This window comes from Engystomops pustulosus, chromosome 6 (assembly GCF_040894005.1).
Source record: "Engystomops pustulosus chromosome 6, aEngPut4.maternal, whole genome shotgun sequence".
Lineage (NCBI taxonomy): Eukaryota > Metazoa > Chordata > Amphibia > Anura > Leptodactylidae > Engystomops > Engystomops pustulosus.
Window position 1 is genome coordinate 125444761 of NC_092416.1, and position 19748 is coordinate 125464508.

At 38.5% G+C, this 19748-nt stretch overlaps 1 protein-coding gene across 6 annotated transcripts in view; it reads left to right on the forward strand.

Moving 5' to 3' along the window:
- Nucleotides 1–19187, forward strand: part of KCNQ2 (potassium voltage-gated channel subfamily Q member 2) — a 73473-nt gene extending 54286 nt beyond the window's left edge. For 2 of the 6 annotated variants that reach the window (XM_072110901.1, XM_072110903.1), the window contains 6 exons: nt 6846–7069; nt 7836–7944; nt 8028–8159; nt 9639–9746; nt 12976–13099; nt 13917–19187. In XM_072110901.1, the coding sequence (XP_071967002.1) occupies nt 6846–7069; nt 7836–7944; nt 8028–8159; nt 9639–9746; nt 12976–13099; nt 13917–14642 (1423 nt within the window). In that variant the 3' untranslated portion in view covers nt 14643–19187. The remainder of the gene's footprint in view (nt 1–6845; nt 7070–7835; nt 7945–8027; nt 8160–9638; nt 9747–12975; nt 13100–13916) is intronic. The other 4 variants (XM_072110904.1, XM_072110906.1, XM_072110902.1 and 1 more) reach the window with 3 other exon arrangements.
- Nucleotides 19188–19748: the final 561 nt, after the last annotated feature.

Sequence of the window (19748 nt, forward strand, 5' to 3'; positions counted from 1 at the left end):
GTGTGTGTAACTGTATGGATTATGCACAGCTGTGTGTGTGTAACTGTATGGATGATGCAAAGCTGTGTGTGTAACTGTATGGACAATGCAAAGCTGTGTGTGTAAATGTATGGACAATGCAAAGCTGTGTGTGTAAATGTATGGATGATGCAGAGCTGTGTATGTAATTGTATGGAGGGAGCAGATGTGTGTGCTGTGTTTTAGTGCGACCAACAGGGATATTTTAATTGGTGTAAAATATATTTTTCCTTTTTTGGAAGCCTAAATCTTGGGTGCGTTCTAAAGTAAGAAGCGTCTTATAGTCCAAAAAATACGATATTCAGTGTATGAAGGACTGCTGCTCACAGCACAAGGAGATAGGATCAGCTGAAGTAAGCTCCGACCCCTCCGCACACCTCCAAGTGAATGCAGGCTCACTTTTTAGGGCAGTATAATGAGGATCAACCATTTCTGGAGGCAAAAGGCATTTGAGCACTAGATATGCAGCCACATTTAAATTAAAACACATTTCAGCTAAAGGCTCTGTTTTCGCCCTGCCTTCTTCTCTGCTTCTGAATCAACATGTTTAAAGAAACACTTCACTATTCAACGGCTTTTCACTGGTTAAATCTCCATATTATACAAAATTTTCTTGTCAAATCCCCCCCCCCCTCATTCCACACAAACCACAAACACCACACACACCACACACAGAACCTTTTACATGTCTTTATACGTGTTAAACTGATGCCTCTATTCATGGGATTAGAGCCACCACTCCGAGGCAGGGAGCTGCAGTATATAGTCAAGCTACCAAAGAACTTAAGCTGATACTGCTATCCAGGTTGAAGGTAATTCCTGATAGTGTGGTGAGGAGAAAAGTTGATTTCTCGTCACATAGCCGGCATCACTCTCCCCCCTGCTTCCTGAGGGTGTAGCCCAGTTAGCAGCGTCAGTGAGGAGGTGGCGTAGCTTGACTATATACTGCAGCTCCCCACCTCCATGACTGGAACAGAGATCATCAATAAAAGTCTTTTTTTGAAGAAAGTGGCTGTACTCCATGGATAGAGGCATTAGTGGAACATATATAAAGACATCCAAAATGATGTTACATGTCCTATGTAACCCCCCCCCCCCACACACACACATAAATTTAAATGTTGATTTTAGAAGAAAGGGGGTTGTGGATAACAAATATAAGTGCCTGGATCTATGAGTAAGTGTTTGGTTTCTCATGATGTATTTTGATGGTAGATTTCCTTTAAACATTTTTTTTTTTTTGTAAAGTCTTAAACTTCTAAAACTGCTTCCAGAATTATGCTCTTATGTTTAACTATCCATTTATCTTTGGTTTGTTGTCTTTACTACAATGGCATATCATATCACTGGTATTATAAACAGTCACTTACTTTGTAAAACCGTAGCAGAAAAAGATACCCCTTGGGGGGTATTGGTGGATGGTAAATTTAATTTTAATGATCAGAGCCAGATATCTGCTAATAAAGCAAATATTGGGATGTAACAAGAGAGGGATAGATTCTCATGATAAGGACTTAGTTTTGCCCTTATACAAATCCCTGGTCAGACCACACATGGAATATTGTGTACAGTTTTGGGCACCAGTGTATAAAAAGGATATAGTAGAACTCGAACGGGTGCAGAGGAGAGCAACCAAGATTATCAGGGGAATGGGATGACTAGAATACAATTACAGATTACAGAATTTGGGATTATTCAGTTTAGAAAAAAGATGTTGGGGGGAGACCTCCTTACAGTTTCCAAATACCTGAATCGGTAGTACAAGCATCACTCCAAAAATCTTGGTATACCTAAAACAAAGGGGCATCCTCTACACCTAGAAGATAGGTGGTTCTACCATCGCCATGGACAGGGATTCTTTACAGTAAGAGCAGTGAGACTATGGAACTCTCTGCCGCAGGAGGTTGTTATGGTGGACTCTTTGTACAAGTTCAGGAGAGACCTTGATGCCTTTCTGGAGAGCAAAAATATCACAGGTTTTGGGGAAAAACATTTGTTTAATTCTTAAAAGTAAAAGTAAACTTATCCCGGTTCTCTATGGCTGAGGCAGATCGACATGGTTTAAATATGAAATCTTGCTTTTAAATTAATGTGGGAACTTAATACACCCTTTTTTGTACCTAAAACTCTGATTTATAGAGTCCAGAACTGTAGACGTCTTTGCAGAACCTCAGAGTCCTGTCTTTGTTTCATAGCATTGCGTGTCCTTAAGACTAATTTTATACTTTCCCCTGATTTTCAGTAAAGGCAAAAACCTCTGCAGTTGCTGCTCGGGGGAAAATAGGTACTGTGAGAAACCACCACAAGGCCCACTTATAGCTGCACGTTCTGTCCCTGTCATTTTCTAACTCTCCAAAATCAAAGTAGAGTTTTCACAAGTCCCAGGTCTCTAACACTCAAAGTTGTAACGTACAGATACTACTAGTGTAAAATGGTTATGTTGAACACCAGTTGACTGTGACTTTTGACAACTCTGCTCAGCTTGATCCCATCAAACTAATATGGCAACTTCCTAACCATGAAATGTGGCACCTCAAAAAGATACTAACAAAGATATTTAATGATATATTATTAAATTCTATCATTCTATTTAGTTATTTTGCTTATAAGCTTTTTATTTTAAATAATGCAAATTTGTGTTTCAGTTATTTCTTGGACTTTCAATTAATCCTTAACTTAGAATAGACCATCCATAATAAATTGATGGGGGTTCATCTGTCAGAGCCCCCATCGATTAGTGGACTAAAGGATCTGTGAGCGTTTAAGCACTATACCCCTTCATTAACAGAAACATCTTCATAAATTTGGGAGCGGTAATATCTGGTTATTGCAAATCAGTTACATTTACTAGAATCTTAGAATTGCATAGAACTGCACTACAAAGAGCAGTTACTTTTAAATGTACAGTGCAATGTCACTTTTAGAGGTCATTATGTGACTTGTAATCTCCATTTCCTATTCATTTTTTACATTGCAATCCTTCTCTTTACATTGTGACCACTCTGATCTTTCATACATTTTTCCTCCCCCCGCCTCCTCCATACATTGTTGCCCCCACTCCTTCTAGTGTGCCCCCTCTCCTTTTTGTATAGTAATAATAAAAAACAACAGATACTCACCTTCCCTCTCAGCAGTCGTGCTTCCAACTCTGCTTTCACTTTGCACAGCACTGAAGCCAGCAGGCAGCATGACATCATCACATTGTGCCTACTGGTCTCAAGAGGCACAATTATCATGCAGGGAGTGGCCGGCTTCCTTCATCATCATTGCACTCAACTCTATCTGTATCCGGAACAAAGAGATGGAGTTGCAGTCCAGAACACACTTCCAATGACCCAGCAAAGCGGGACAGAACCCGAAATCTGTGGCAGTTGGGAGGTGTGCAATTGATCATTAAGTCAGTTGGAGACTGGAACTCTGGGGCCCAGCCTCCCTCTTGTGGCCAGGCAAAGGCCAGTATTCTACCCCAATGGCGGTCCTGCTTACTAGAATGACCAAAACGATCAAACAGATATGTACATTTCAGAATGAAAAGCAGAATAGGAGGCGAGATAAGAGCCGGTGAGGATAAAGCCTTTCTAATAAGATATAGTAAAACATTTATTGTATTTGTTTACTCATACTTATAATCAATTTTCATTTTATTTCATTTCAGCATTGGCAAAAATACTAAATTTTTTATACTTTATTTTTAGGTCCCATTTTTTGACTTTATAGTAAAATATATTTCATCCTTCATGAATACATTTTGATTGGGCCATGAATTTATTTTTATATATATTAAATGGCATTTGTGTAATTTATTCGAGTGATGATATTGGTGCAATAATTTTATTTACTTACATTTTATGTAAATATATTAAATATTTCTGGGCTGTAACTATATTTACAGTTGAAACCAGCAGTTTACATACACTATAAAAAAGACACATATACATGATATAGATCTTTTATATACATTTGAAACCAGAAGTGTACATACACTATATAAAAATAGACACATGCATGTATTTCTAACTATTCTGACATGAAATCAGAATAAAATTTTCCATTTTAGGTCAATTAGTATTACCAACATAATGTATATTTTCCAAAAGCCACATTAATGAGAGGATAATTTTCAAGGCATTTTTATAACTTTCTGAAAAGTCAAAAGTTTACATAAACTAAAATTACTATTCCATTAAACAGTTTGGGACAACCCATCTTAACTGTGAACCATGGGGCTGGCAGCATCGTGTTGTGGTGTTGTTTTCCTGCAGAAGGGGCTGGCGAACTACACAAAATAGATGGTATCATGAGGAAAGAACATTTTGTGGCAATACTGAAGCAACATTTCAGATATGAGCCAGGAAGTTAAAATGGGTCTTCCAAATGGACAATGACCTGAAGCAACTGTCAAACTGGTTACAAAGTCAATGTTTTGGAGTGGCCATTACAAACTCCTTATCTCAGTCCTATTGAAAATGTATGGTCAAAGCTGAAAAGGCAGGTGCGAAGAAAGCGACCTACGAACATGGCTCAGTTATACCAGTTCTGTCTGTGGAGGAATAGACCTATATTTCTACCAACTATTCTGAGAAACTTGTTGATGGATATTCAAACCGTTTGACCCAAGTCACTTTGTTTAAGGGCAAAGGTATCAAATACTATTGGAATGTATGTAAACTTTTTACTTTGCAGAAAGTAATAAAAATTCCTTTTAAAAATTCTCTTTCGAACATTATTCTGCCATTTAGCAAATATAAAAAAGAACTATATCACCAGACAATTATTAATTTTATAATTCAATTAATTAAAAGCATCTAAGAAATTATTATTTTTTTAATTTCACTGAAGGAGTATTTCATAGATAAACTAATTTAGCAGTTCTTGCCTGCCCAGAGGGAAATAGTGGGATAATGTTAAAGGTGTTTACCCACAAACTAAAGTTAGGCCCTATCCATGCTGATTTCAGTTTCAGTGCTGAGACCCCCACAGATCGTGAAAATGAGGGATCCGTTGGACCCCTTTGCCGCTCCTCAGGCTAATGGCCGCGCATGACCACTCATGCAATTCTGTCATCTCCCTAGAGATCAATGGAACTGAACGGTCATGCGCCGCCATCTGCTCCATTGGTATGCCGGAGTGGCAAGGGTTTTTGTGATCTGTGGGGGTCTCAGCACTGAGACCCCCACTGATCAGCAAGTTATCCAGTGAATAGGGCCTAACTTTAGTTCATGGGAAAACCCCTTTAAGTTTTAGAACTGTGATCACCAGCGATTGGAATAAGGATCTGTAATCAGTATGAGACTGCCAAAGACTGTGCTCAGATACTGCACTTTCACTTTGAAAAATAAAGAATGTAAAGAAAACATTATCTCAAGCAAGATGGCCACCCCTAAAATAATGCACACAAAAAACAAAAACATTTATGATGAGCTATTTCCCCAGTAGGGAATGCAGTTACGGCATTCGATGACTGATCTGGAAACTGACTTAAGCTGATGAGTATGCAAAACTATATTGTTTTATAGTTGAGGCTAGCGATTGAGCAAATCTATCACATTGGCCACAGAGAAGTTAAAAAAGCTGGTCAAGGTAGTAGTTGTAGCGTTGGATTGCAGAGCTGGAATGTGGCTTATAAGGATAAGTATTGGAAACTATTATTTTAACAGTTCCTACATTTAAAAAAAAAATAAATTGATAGCCCAGATAAATTCTTGGATACAAGAAGCATTATTACAGTAGTTAGATTTTGTGTGATAGTGTCTTCTGATGTTAAGTACCCTTTAGGACTGGAGAATATAGTGAGATACTCATCCAAGTGTCATACCATCCAAACGATTAATCCAGCACATGACTTTTATTGAGTTCAGTTGATTATTTTATCACTGCTAAAAAATGCTTCATCCCCCTTCCTTTACCCTTCTTCTACCATTATCCCTTGGTTTCCATAGTTCATGTGACTTCAGTTCTCTGCTTCTTACATATACATGTCTTCCTAAACTATTCATTTCACTTTTGTATATAACACATACTAAGTGCATGAAAATACAGTCTTGCGTCTTCTCATGACTTTATATTTTAATGCATTACTGTGGAAATTTTAATGCATTTTTCTGTGGTGCATTGTTACAATTATTGCAACAATGAATGCATGATCCTCGTTTAAACTCAAATATTCCTATAGCCTCCGAATATTGGAAAGTTCATTGCATAATCTATAAACTCTAGTAGTAACCAATAGGACACTTTTTAAAAATAAAATCTAAGTTACATTTTCAAAATGAAAACTAAACTCTATGTTTTCATGATTTTTTATAAAAAACTTTATACCGTCTACTACTTTTGGTAGCAAAGCTGCATGTCCTGGCAGCCCGAACCCACAACTTATCACAGGATACCCACAGGTTGAAGTCCATACTTGATACCTTCTACTATCAGTCATGAAATAAAATAGATTTGTCCACCTGATACAACATCCCACAATTAATAGGCAGATGTATTCATTTTACATTTATGACTATATCCAAAGACTATAAATGTTACGTGTTATAACTTGTTATGAAACCATTAATGTCTACTGTACTGTATATCACTGTATATGTGTCATAGCTTCGTTTAGATGGTAGTTAGTACCAGGAAATCCTGTCTATATTCCTATTGGTATATATAGATTTAGATTTAGTTTTCAGTTGTGAAGCCATTAACACATTTAAAAACATATTACAGATGTACTCTGTCAGGTCTTTTTCTTACGTTACCTGATCTTATTTATTTGCATCATATTGATATATCTTTACAAAAACAGTTCTTTGTGTAGACTTGGTTTTCCTGTTTCGCAGCCAAAAAGTGAGCTTGAAGGAACGAGTGTTTTCCAGCCCTAGAAATGTTGCTACAAAAGGAAAAGGTTCTCCACAGTCTCAAGGTGTACGCCGTTCCCCCAGTGCTGACCAAAGCATGGATGAAAGCCCAAGTAAGGTGCCTAAGAGTTGGAGTTTTGGAGATCGTGGGCGAACTCGTCAGGCTTTCCGCATAAAGGGATCAGCATCACGGCAAAATTCTGAAGGTGAGAATGTTGATTGACCTGACAGTAACCAAAATGCTAGTATAGACTTTGCAATAAGAGAAGCATTAAATACCTTTTGGACTATGTACCTCACCAGCTTCTATGCATGCTTTTCTTTTTATAGTCATAGTTGTTAAATGTCATCAGGATTTTAGCAAGTAAAGTGGATACATATATATATATATATATATATATATATATATATATATACAGTATATTTCTTCTCTTATTTGGCTTTTCCTGGTGGCCTAGGGTAGGTTTCATAACTATATCACTAGAAACATAAGCTATTCTAGGTATTAATGCCTAATGAACGATTTTTCAAAGTTAGGCTACATTCAGATGACCATTGGGGGAGATATATACGGCAATGGCAACTCACCCCCTCCTCCTCTCCCGTGCGCCGCAGTGCTAGGGCACGCTGGGTACATGTTTGTCTGAATGTAGCCTTACTGATACACTGATCCCTGTGATCACAAATATTCAATGTTTTGCTATGTTAGCTGGCCACTTAACATTGGCCTTATTAACCAATTATATGTATTTCAGTAAATTGTACCAGTGATCAAAATGTAACAAAAATTAAAGACTGTGGCTTTTTACCTCTTATGTTTTGTAAAAATATGTTTATTATTAACAATCCTTTCTTTTCTCTTGCTTTTTCCTGTGCTTTTGTATTTCAAATAATCAATTAAAAATGTTTTCAAAATCAAAGAGCACTCTTGCTAATATTGTGGTGTAATTCATGGGAGTTGTCTCCTCCTAGCAGCCAGTCTTCCAGGGGAGGAGATTCCTGAAGACAATCGAAGCTGTAATTGTGAATTTCTTGCTGAAGACCTGACTCCTGGTCTAAAGGCTTCAATTCGAGCTGTGTGGTAAGTCTTTCCCCTTTTTTGATATGCCCCCTCATAGTAGCTATATTGCACACTGACTGGTCCCTTTCTTTTTTGTTTCTAAGCATAATGAAATTTCTGGTAGCAAAAAGGAAATTCAAGGAGAGCCTCCGTCCATATGACGTCATGGATGTAATAGAGCAGTATTCAGCTGGTCATCTTGACATGCTTGCACGAATTAAAAATCTGCAGTCCAGGCAAGGAATCCTCTCAATTTTTCTGCCTGCCTTACATATGCAGTAATATACACATTTATGATAGCACATGTTGTTGTGATTGGCCCAGATTATATTAAAACTTCAGAATATGAAGTAGAATGTAAAATATGGGTAGCAAATACATACAACACCTCTTGGCTGATCCCTCAGTTATGAGATGTATTTCATTTAGTTACCCAGAAGATTCCAACACTTGTATGTACAATGTTGATATCATTGTCAGATTGAGGTAATCATATTTGTCCGATGTGTATACATGCAACCCAGAGTGTGCCTGTATGGTAAAACATTGTTATTGAAGAGCCTTTTTTTTGCTCTTTTATGGGGAAAAACATATTTGGCCATTTGGTTCTGTTGGGCATTAGTGATGTGGTAGCTTGTTAAACTGAAATTACATTTATGGAATATTAGAATGAAAGATGGTCCAGGTTATGCGCAAAGTATATTGACTGCATGAGTGAGACAATGGCTTCCTAGAAGTAGGGGCTTCAAGTACGGAGAAATGCTGATGTTATTGATTCATCCCATTCTGAATAGAATTTGTCCTCATGTATCAGAGTTGTTGTCCTGGAAAGTAGGCAGCTGGAACATACTTAGTATAGTAGGTTGAAAGACCCATTTCAACCTACTCCTAGAAAAAGACTACAAGAGAACAGATATGTGAAATTCATCCCAAGATGAAGCAATATTGGACCTTTTTACTTCAAAGAATTAGTAAACATTCAATGTATGAACGTGTAAAGGTGTCTTCACTTTTTGTCCAAGATTGTAGACCAGTGTACTGAGTTTTGCTTTAGCAATGGGTATTATGTAAAGATTTATAAATCTTATATAACTATATCACCTTTGACTTTAGACCTTGAAAATAAAAGTTGACCATAATTGTCTCCCAGGTTGCTAAAGATTGTGTCTGAAACTTCAGTCGCAGCAGAGTTTGAGATAATTTCATGTGTGTATGTTATGTATCTTCTAGATGATAACTCTAGAAGATGATGTCAGGTTCAGATTAGTTGGGTAATGGGTAACAATAGCATTAAACAAATTTTGGTTTCACCACAGATTACACTCTGACCTGCATACGTACAATGACTACTTTTGTTACCAGTTATGTGTCTTGTGTCATATTGTGTATTTTTCACTCTTCCATCATGACGCACAAACCCTCTCTATACTTTCACACTGTGCCTGTCACCTTGAACCATAGGAATATATGTTGATCTATATCCAGTATTCCAACCAGGATATTGCTACATATATACATGCAAATATATTCCAGTCTCCTCAGTCATCTCAGACTTTGACTGGTGGTTTTGCAGCAACCTACACATTGACACAGCTGAATTCAGCCTAATGGAATATATTTCCACTCTACTGAAAAATTTTCCCTTTTGAATTTTTCCCAACGTTGCTTCATTATGCATTTTTGCTGGTGTTTTGTTTTTCTATTTACTTTGCCAGGATAGATATGATTGTGGGTCCCCCACCCCCTTCAACACCCCGGCATAAGAAGTACCCTACCAAAGGATCAGTGCATTCTACCAAAGAATCTCCCTTGTACTCTCCTAGGTTAGGATTCACCAAAATGCCTCTTTGTATGGACTGCTTTTGTTCTTTTTACTTTCTTGAAGGCGAACCTCTTCCAGTCCATGGTTTGTGATGGCATGTAGATGCTGGGAAAACATTGGGAATGACAGATGTCCTTATTAGGATTTTAGCTCTGCCTTCCTCTTTCTGATAAAATTCTTGGTATATATAAACAGATATAAGGGCCCCAAATGAGCTTGAAGATGCATACATAGTATAGGTTGTAGAAAAAAAACAAGTTATCTAGTCATCACTTAGAATACAGATCTTTATGCTGATTTAGATAAGTTATGAAGAAACTTTGATAATTGGCAATGACCTCTAAAGCTTGCTGATTAGTGAACACAGCGAGCTCTTGCGAAGGATCACTAAATCTATTGTCTATTTCATCAACTGAATTGTGTCAAACAGTGTACTGTGGGTTCAGTGTTCCTTCAAGATATTATAGTTTAAACATCATATTAAAGGGAAACCCCAATCCCAATTTGGGAGGTGATTTTAGGAATCATAGTACACACCAGGTAGAAACCAAGTTGTCAAGGTGACCCCATGCAGAAGGTAAGTGTCCATCACATAAATGGGTGAAAGGGGTTTGCTGGTATTTCTTTTTTTTGAGCTGCATCGAGGTTGAGAAGACAAGCATCCTCCTTTGTTTATCTGTTGCTAGTCTTTCTTTTCTGCTCTGGATTCTACCTTGTTTTTGCATGCACGCATGTATTCTAATGGAGCATGACAAAGATGGCATCGTGGCTGAAAATGAGCAGCATTTTTATGTTTCTATTAATGTATTTTTTTCTAAAAAAAATGGTCTTGAGGTCCCACCAAAAATTATTCTATGGCCCCTTCACTGAAGGAACCATTCAATAGAACCATGAACTCTGTATACACATGCATTGCTGATCTCTGCTTTGTTAATGGGTATGTAACCATGGGTGTTGTGTCTGGCTTTGGTAACCCATTTCCAAATTTCCAAACTACCACAGGAGATTTCCCTTCTCAGAAAATCTGCTTTTTTAAAGGCAATCTACCATCAAAATCAAACATGAATAAACCACTTTCTGATAGGTCCTGGTACTATGACTGTGGTAATCCTCTTACTTTTGATGGTAGATTTCCTTTAAGCTACACTGAGGGAGAGTGTGTCATTTTTCTACACACAGACTAAACATGGAGGCAAAACTGATGTCCTTCCATTGGCAACTACTTTCATCTATTAACTGAATCCACAAAGTGGACGATGAAAATGTGATATGAACAAGACCATGAGATACGTGTCCAGAACTGCTCTTGAAACTGGAGTCCTCATGGTCACTTATTGTATTCAATGGACAGCATACATGTTCATTTATTACAATGATCATCTTTCTAGTATTTGTCTTCCCTTGTTTACATATATGCACTCCACTCTATCCAAAGTGGGGAGCCATATTTTAAACAGAAAGATGGGTAAAGTATTATCTCAGTGACCATATAGAATGTTTTGAGGACTCCAAATGTATCAAATTATTTTTCAGTTTTTTTTTACATTTTTGTCAAATTTAAATAATAAAATATATAAGATATTGTATTAAATACTGACAAATTTGAAAATAACCCTAGTTACCCTGCTAAATGTGCATTTGGTCAATAGTTTTAAAGTTATGCCAACTTTGTAACATCCTGAGAAAGCATATGGCATATGTTAGCCTTGAATCCATTAAACTAGGCATGTACATTACAATCCAATAATATTTGAGAAGTTACTCTTGAGTGATCATGGGCCCCTGTGCATCCCGACAGGTTGCACCAATAGTATTTATATCCTTGACCTGAGGTTAACATTGTTACCATTTAGTCATGACATTAGTATTGATTCCCAAACTGGTAGATGCCAATTCATTCAGTGTAGATAAAGGCAAAGTGTACTGTTTAGTCCACTAGCAATTTGGTGCAGAAAGCAAGTCTCCTGACATGTCTCCATTTTTCTTTGGATGATATTGTACTTTTAGTCCAAACAAGCTCTCTACTATATAACACCATTTCCTTGTCCATCATCCACAAGATAATCACAAAATAATCAAGGAGGTCCGTTATTCACCCACGAGTGAACATACAATGACCAAATGTTCTTGGTAGGTTTCCTTTATTGGATAAAGGAGATATAGGGGCAAGGTGATGAGAATTAATAACTTTTATGTTGAAAAGGTTACAAATGGTAATACAGATGAAGAAAGGATCAGCAAGATCTTTCCTGATTTACTGTATAATGAGGTCTTATAAAGGTTCCTGGTTCTTGCAAGGTTTAACTTGGATACTAGCACCTTCTTTTACGTACACTAGGGCATTCTTGTCCTGCTCAGCCTCATTGTTACTCTCTACAATATACTGGCAAACCAAGCTGTAACAGAAAATATCCAGCAGCCTTGATTCAAATTACACATATTATAAGCAATAGTCACATTTAGCATATCCAAAAAGAAAAAGGTGTATTATAGCCTAAGTCCTGGGACTCATCTCATCTGACCTAGCAAATAAAGCAAAAAAAAAGAAAAAGAAAGTTGATGTAGGATGTTGCTTTCTGCCTTGCAGTATCCTGGCCACTTCATCTTCTCTGCTGTCACTGTGTTTGTCTGTGTCCTCTCCATCCTTGCCCCCACCACTATCATTTAGTGCACGTGTCCCCATCACATATCATGCCAGCTGGTGGGAGCCACCCAGAAATCAAAAGTGTGACACAATCATTCTGAACTGATGGGGTGAGGGGTAAGGGTTCTTTTAGATGTTTAACACTGTCTCAGATGTTGAAAGGGTTATACAAGAGAAGCTGTTCACACCTACCCTTTACTGATAAATGAGCCTTTTTGATGTAACTGATGTATTCACTTTATAGCCCACAAAAATAATGCAGACTGACTTTTTTGAGCTAAATTACAACTATGTTTAGGAAAGAGCTAATATTCTTGAGAGATTTTAATCTTTTGAATCAATTGAAAACATGAACTCTTGTAGGACTCTTCACATCTGTTTCGGACATAGCCTTAATTTCCTTGGGTTAATGGGTTCCATTGGTGTTCTAAAACATGTGGCTTCCAGTGTAGTCTAAGCTATAATGCTAATACTAGTTTAATTCTGGACTACTTTATTGATTATAACCGGAAAAGTTGCATTTGAAGCTTGATGTGACACTTAACTAATCTTTGGGCATTCTGGGGTATATTTGTGTTCTTGGTAGAGTGGACCAAATTGTTGGAAGAGGAGGTTCCATCACTGAGAAAGACAGGACAAAGGGAGCAGCTGAACCTGAGATGCCTGAGGACCCAAGCATGATGGGTCGTTTAGGCAAAGTGGAGAAACAGGTTAGTCCTATTAACAGCAATACTTGAAAAATGTAATTGTGTTAAATTACCTTTAGTTTATATGATCTAAAATATTTATAAAATCTTATATCCAACCTTTTAATTAAAAATTAAAACCTGATCTTACTTTGCATAACATGTATTGAAGTGAATCTTGAAGTGTAACGTTTCAGCAACATGGCATATCCTATTCCAAATCTTGATATGCAAAGTGTGCTCAGCACTATATTTTTATATTAGACAAGAATCCCTAGCCAGAGCTCTTCCAATCAAGGGGGGTCCAACTGTACATTATTATTATTATTATTATTATTATTATTATTCCTAGAACCTTGTAATAAATCCACACATTGGGGCTCATTTACTAAAAGTCCGAATCACGCACTTTCTTCGGGTTGAATTGCCATTGGATTTTGACGCATCGGCGCCGGCTTTCACACGACAGAAATCGGGGGGCATGGCCGTCAGACAACCAGACAAATTCGGAAAAAACACGAAATTAAAAAAACATTGTGTCGCAAGATCAGCAGTTACATGCACCGGGACGAAGCAGGTGAACTCCGGCGGACCTCGGCGCAGCAGGGACACCTGCTGGATATCGGGCGCACCGACCTTAGTGAATCCCGGCAGACCCGAATCTGCGTCGGAGAACGCGTCGCTGGATCGCGACTGGACCGGGTAAGTAAATGAGCCCCATTGTTATGTTTGAGTTGAGGTGACAATATGGTACTCAATATTAAACCGTAGGGATTCAATTAAAATATTTATCAATGTAGCCCGGTGTGAGCATTACTGTTTTTTTTATATTATTTTGCAGGTGTTGTCAATGGAAAAGAAGCTTGACTTTCTGGTCAACATTTACATGCAGAGAATGGGAATCCCACCCTCTGAAACAGAAGCTTATTTTGGGTCCAAAGATCGTGAGCCAGCTCCTCCATATCATAGTCCAGAAGATAGTCGAGATCCTGTAGAAAGAAACACCTGTATTACTAAAATTATTAGATCCACAAGCTCCATGGGCCAAAAAAACTTTAGTGCTCCTCCTGCACAAGGCACAACTACAACTTATTGCCCTCCATCTACATCGTGGCAGCAACAACAGCCATGTCATCGACATAGCCATGGTTCTTCACCAGTGGGAGATCCTAGTTCCATGGTTAGAATTCCTCCACCTCCATCACATGAGCGCTCACTTTCTGCATTTGGAGGAAGCAGGATAGGGACAGGTGAAGAAGGGTCTGCTAAACAAAGAGAGACAGCAGCCTTGCGTGATAGTGACACATCCATATCAATTCCTTCAGTGGATCATGAAGAGTTGGAGCGTTCCTTCAGTGGTTTCAGCATTTCTCAGTCCAAGGAGAACCTGGACGTTTTGAACAATGGGACAGCGGCGGGTCCTGGTCCCAGCAACAAGGTTCGTCCATACATTGCTGAAGGAGAGTCAGACACAGACTCTGATCTCTGCACCCCTTGTGGGCCACCCCCCAGATCAGCCACTGGTGAGGGACCATATGGAGATATGGGATGGCCAACTAGCAAGTAATCAGATGCCTAGAGCTCTAATGTAGATATTGGCAACACACTATTAATGTATTACTCCCAGATTTAAGGTCTTTACATTCTCTTCTGAAGGTGCAATCACATCAAAAGTATTTAGTAGCAAATGTGGTAAAGAAGTTTTGGTGGCAAAATTTAGCATTAGGTCACTTATACCTGTAGTTTAGAATTGCTACAATAACACAGTTCCCTAGGGCAGGTACCCTATACCTTATTGTCAGATGTTAAGGTGGTTGGCCATTTGGAGTCACTAGCTGTTGAGTTTGCAATTTGAAACTGGTTGATCTCGGTTCATTGTCTCTTCTCAGCTGTGGGAAACTAGGACATCTTTGTAAGTCCACTAAGCTATTTATAGACTGTTTTCGTATCTCAGACATCTTTTCTTCATTGTACAGTATTTGTATAGAACGTTACAAATCTATTCCATCTATTTTCACATTCACCCATTATTAGTCTATTTGAATTGTAGAGTTTTCTAGACCTCACATTTTCAGTGCTAGTGTACATAGCTGTACAGAATATTTAAGATCCACCTTCCCCATAGGACTTTTTTCACATGTACAGTTGTGCAGTAGTATGACAATGATCCAGATAAAAATATCATTAAAATAGATAGACACAATCTTCATTGGTCTCTTATGCATGTATTTCAATGTCATAAGCACTTATTACATTATGAATATTTTGAACTCCATCTCTCTTTGTGCATGTTCACAAACACATATCCATGAGTGATGGCTCATTAAGCAAACTCTTTGCTGGTAAAGCTGCCAACCTTGATGTCCTACAATCAAACTTTATTTTGAGTTTCTAGACTTTGATGTCTCATCTGGTGCTCTTTAATAGTTTTTTTGGTTGGATATTAGTATCCATATCACCTACTGCATGTAAAGGGCTATCTTTAATCACTACAGCCCACAATATGCCTACTAAAGGTAGATGTTTCTATATTTATATTTACAGTTGCGATGCCTTATACTGTGGTCTAAAAGGGGCTAGTGAATTTTTATGTTGACACACTTTATGATCACTTCTTCACTCAACACACCTGACCATAGTATCTCAAACACAAACTTGTATTTCCTCATGAGGGCTCATTATAGTAATATGCAAGCAATGTTCATATGTTCTGCTTTCACCACTCATTGTCAGTTATTCACTATCATGGATATCAATCATCATGGTCTTCTCAACTTTCATATATGTTCCTCTATTGCTGCAAATACACATAATATAGCCTTTCCATTTGTTGGAGGTCTGGTCTTTAAGGGCAGTGGTGGCGAACCTATGGCACGGGTGCAAAAGTTGGCCCCCTCTGTGAGCACCAAGGCACAGCACAGAGTTCGTTCAGGACATGCAAGAGGAGTGAGGTGGTGTGGAAAGTCGTGGATTATTATTGGAGCTCATTTTCTGTGCCCCATGATACTTTCTATTCAGAGCGACCCTGGAGAGAAGCCAAAATGATAATCCAAATTTCTTCTCTTTGAATGGTAATGAAATATTCAGTGCCAATACAATTTAAAGATGTGGTAGAGCAGTTAGAAGTAAGTTTGTGCCATGTGTGTCTGTAGTACGGTACTCGTTCTCGAAAGGGTTCACCATCGTTGCTCTAGGGGTAATAATCACCTAGCACAGTAGTTTTTGAATGACTTTTACTGACCATAGATTGATAACCAATCCTTATATATGAATACCTTAAAAACCCCTAACAAGAAGATAGTTTGCACAGGTACACTTTTAGTATTTCTCTTGTGCTCATAAATGTGGTAGTGCCTATGCACAGTTAGATAGCACCCCAGCAGAAGTGTGCGTGGCATACAATAGAGGGGAATAGATAATCATTTCTGCCTGAAATGCTGTGCACCACATTTATTGATGGTTTTAGGCCTCTGGAGAAGGGGCATGGTCTAGCCCAGGCGCCAGAAAATTCAGTTTGTGACCCGCAACATTCAGTCCGAGTGCCAGAAAATTCTGACATAAACTAGACCAACTAATAACTGGTGTAAAGTATGACTCCATAATTTTAATTATTACTGTGTAACAAATATTACCAGTAACAAATATACATTACTACCCTCTTGTGAGTATATAGAAGTAGTCCACTTTTTCTTGGGTATGGTCCCATTTTTGTGTAATATAAACTAGAGGGAATATAACACACATTGGAGCGCTGACAATCAGGGATACCACAAGTGGGACCACCACTAATCTAATGATAATGACCTGTCTTAAGACTATTGTTTTGTTTTGTTTTTTTGCTGAAAAACATACTCATAGTGGTTTTGTGGGCTACAAAAATATTAATAAAATATCCTTAGAATAGTTCCTCAAAATAAGAGTGGTCGTAGGTTCAACAAACAGAACCCCTGATTAATGGATAAACAGAGCTGAGATCCAGTTATTTGAGCCTCTACACTTAGGATGGCACTGTTTATTTCCTGTTTTATTCTGTGTTTATTAGTAGCAGAAAATGACTAATCTGTAGGGAAGTTGAGTATTGGGTTACTCTGGAATTTTTCACTTATCCTTTAAGTCCTTAAATCACCTTTTGTGCTGTTCTTACATGGGCAACTCTGTAGCAGTGCTATACTGCTGTGAAATCTCCTCTGAAATCACGTCATGTCCTCCGATCAATCTACTGATTTTGAAGAAATAACCAACCATGCTTTTGCTCCAATTGAATTTATCTAAAATAGAGTTACCCATGTAAGCAGCATATTATGCAATTCCCATCCTCCACAGATTTCTTGGCTTGTACTATTCTTGTGGCACCTACATAGAACATGCACAGATACAATTCAGCATGTAGGCCATAGACACAGGAAAGGATAAGTCAACCATAAACATTTTGCAGGCACAATTCTCATTAAAAGACCATTTATAGAAGCAACCAAACCATAAAGACTTACTTTTTGGGTTTCTGTTGAGTCGATCAAGAGGCCAAAGCCTTCCTTGAAGGGGTCAAAAAGTGTGATATTTTTGTAAATAGGTCTTATTTCTATAGAAATGTTTGATGCCATTTTCTTTCCACACTTGTTGCTGTGATTGTAGCCATACATAAAGAACATTAGAGAATGGTTTTATGATGTGGTTGCACCTTTCATCGGCAGAGGAATACTCTATTGGGAGGAAGGACATTGGATGAGTATAAGGAGCCTTCCACAATTACGCTCAGGAAGGGTTGTGTAGGGCAAAAAAATGCAATGTACTTACTTGTTTCTTCAAAGTCTTAGGGGCAGCTGGGAGAAAACCAATATTTTATTTAATATTAAGACTTCCAGGCTACATTTTTTAATCACCACTATTGCAGCTGCCCCAATCCACTATTGGCCCATTGGCTTTGCCTGGATTGATTTGCATTTCTGCCTTGGCTTTTTGTTGCACTTGTTCTCTCCAAAGAAACTTTTACATAAATGCCTTTTTTTCTTCATTTGTAATCCCAGTTATGTACTTGGGTGGTCATGCGACCTATGTATATGGTCCACTCTGGGTTTACTGGGGGTGGGGGGCCATGTTCGCTTCACCACACTGTCTGCATCTTGGGTTTTCTGCATCTTGTGCATGGCTGTTCTGCTGCAATGTTCTCCAGCCTGCAAGAGATGGCTCAATGCTACTCTCCCCTTTATGTTATGCATAGTGATTTGCCAGCCTTAAACCTACAACTGCCAGAAATGCATGCAATGTCTACAGAGCTCCTTGCAAGTTACAAAGGCAGGGAAGAGGTAACTATTGATAACTAAATGACCCCTTTTGCAGACACAAGGTGCTGCTGCTCATTGCTGTGCAATTTGCTGCAAGCTTCCTTTTGTGCAAAAGGGTAGTATGCTCTTAAAGTAAAAATTTAATTCATTACTTTGGATCTTCATGGCTGGCTATGGTTGAATTACGCAATTTAGTAAGGATTTCGGCAAGATTGTCTGAGTGGAAGTGTGTAAATTCTACTTTGAGGGGATACTTCCTTAAACTGTTGGTATATTATTGACAGACTGGTCCCTGTAGTCCTTGGAGTGGTATGGAAATGATTTCCAATCATTCCATGAATCATTCCTAGATTTACAATCTCCTATTAAGTGATAATTACCATAATATCTACATCACAACTGCAAGAGATGAACTAACTGGCTACAGAAACCAACCAAACTTAATTGACCATACAACCCTGTGGGGACCAGTTTTGGTACAGTAAATCCATTGAACAGGAGTAAGACAGTATAAGATACTTGGAATAGCAATAGGCTGCTCAAGTATTTGTAGATTTCTCATATCTCCACTCGGAATCCTCCTCAGACCCAAGTAAACCAGAAAACATATAATGGTTTTATGGCTATAACTACAGAGTGTGTAGCGTTCTTGCCATTTCCCTGCCAGAGACCAGGCTGCTATTGTTCTCTGGTAAAAATGTACAAGATCTCCTATAAGTACAACAAGGACCTTGGTTTTTGAAGGTTTTCCAGTCTTGTAGAGTGCCTTTCCGATCAAAGGCTGCTATGGAGATACATTGACAGAAAGTCATTAAAAAATATTTGTAGGACTCACATGTGTCTTGTGTTTATTTGCTACAAAATGAATGTGACTGGAAACTATGTCATATAACTCTTCCATAGAGATTGTCTCTAAGACTAAAATCATTTGGTGTGGTTTCAGGTTAGTCTTAAGAGCAGGGAACTAGAAACTGGGTCTAGGTTGGAGACCATGCTATCTCTACAAAAGCGGTGTCTACATGGTGGTCTACAGAAGTGGTCTGAACTAGATCCTCCCTCTGGTTCTGGGGATGGACCTGGGCAGGGGCGTCGCTAGATCAAAAGATCCGGGGCCCGTAAATGTCCCAGGCAATTTTCCTCACTTTCATCGCAATCTAAGTCCTCAGGACGTAGATAGCAATGAGGACTGAAGAGCGGATGAACGGAGCCGATGGCACTGATGAACACTGTAGCGGTGAAGGAGCCGCCGGCACTGATGAACACTGTAGCGGTGAAGGAGCTGCCAGCTGGGTTCTCTACTACAGGGAGCAGGACACGCCGTGGGATGATGTCACCGCGCCTCAGTGCTGCAGTGAAAGGTGAGAAGCCAGAAGAGAGACAGAGGTGAGAAT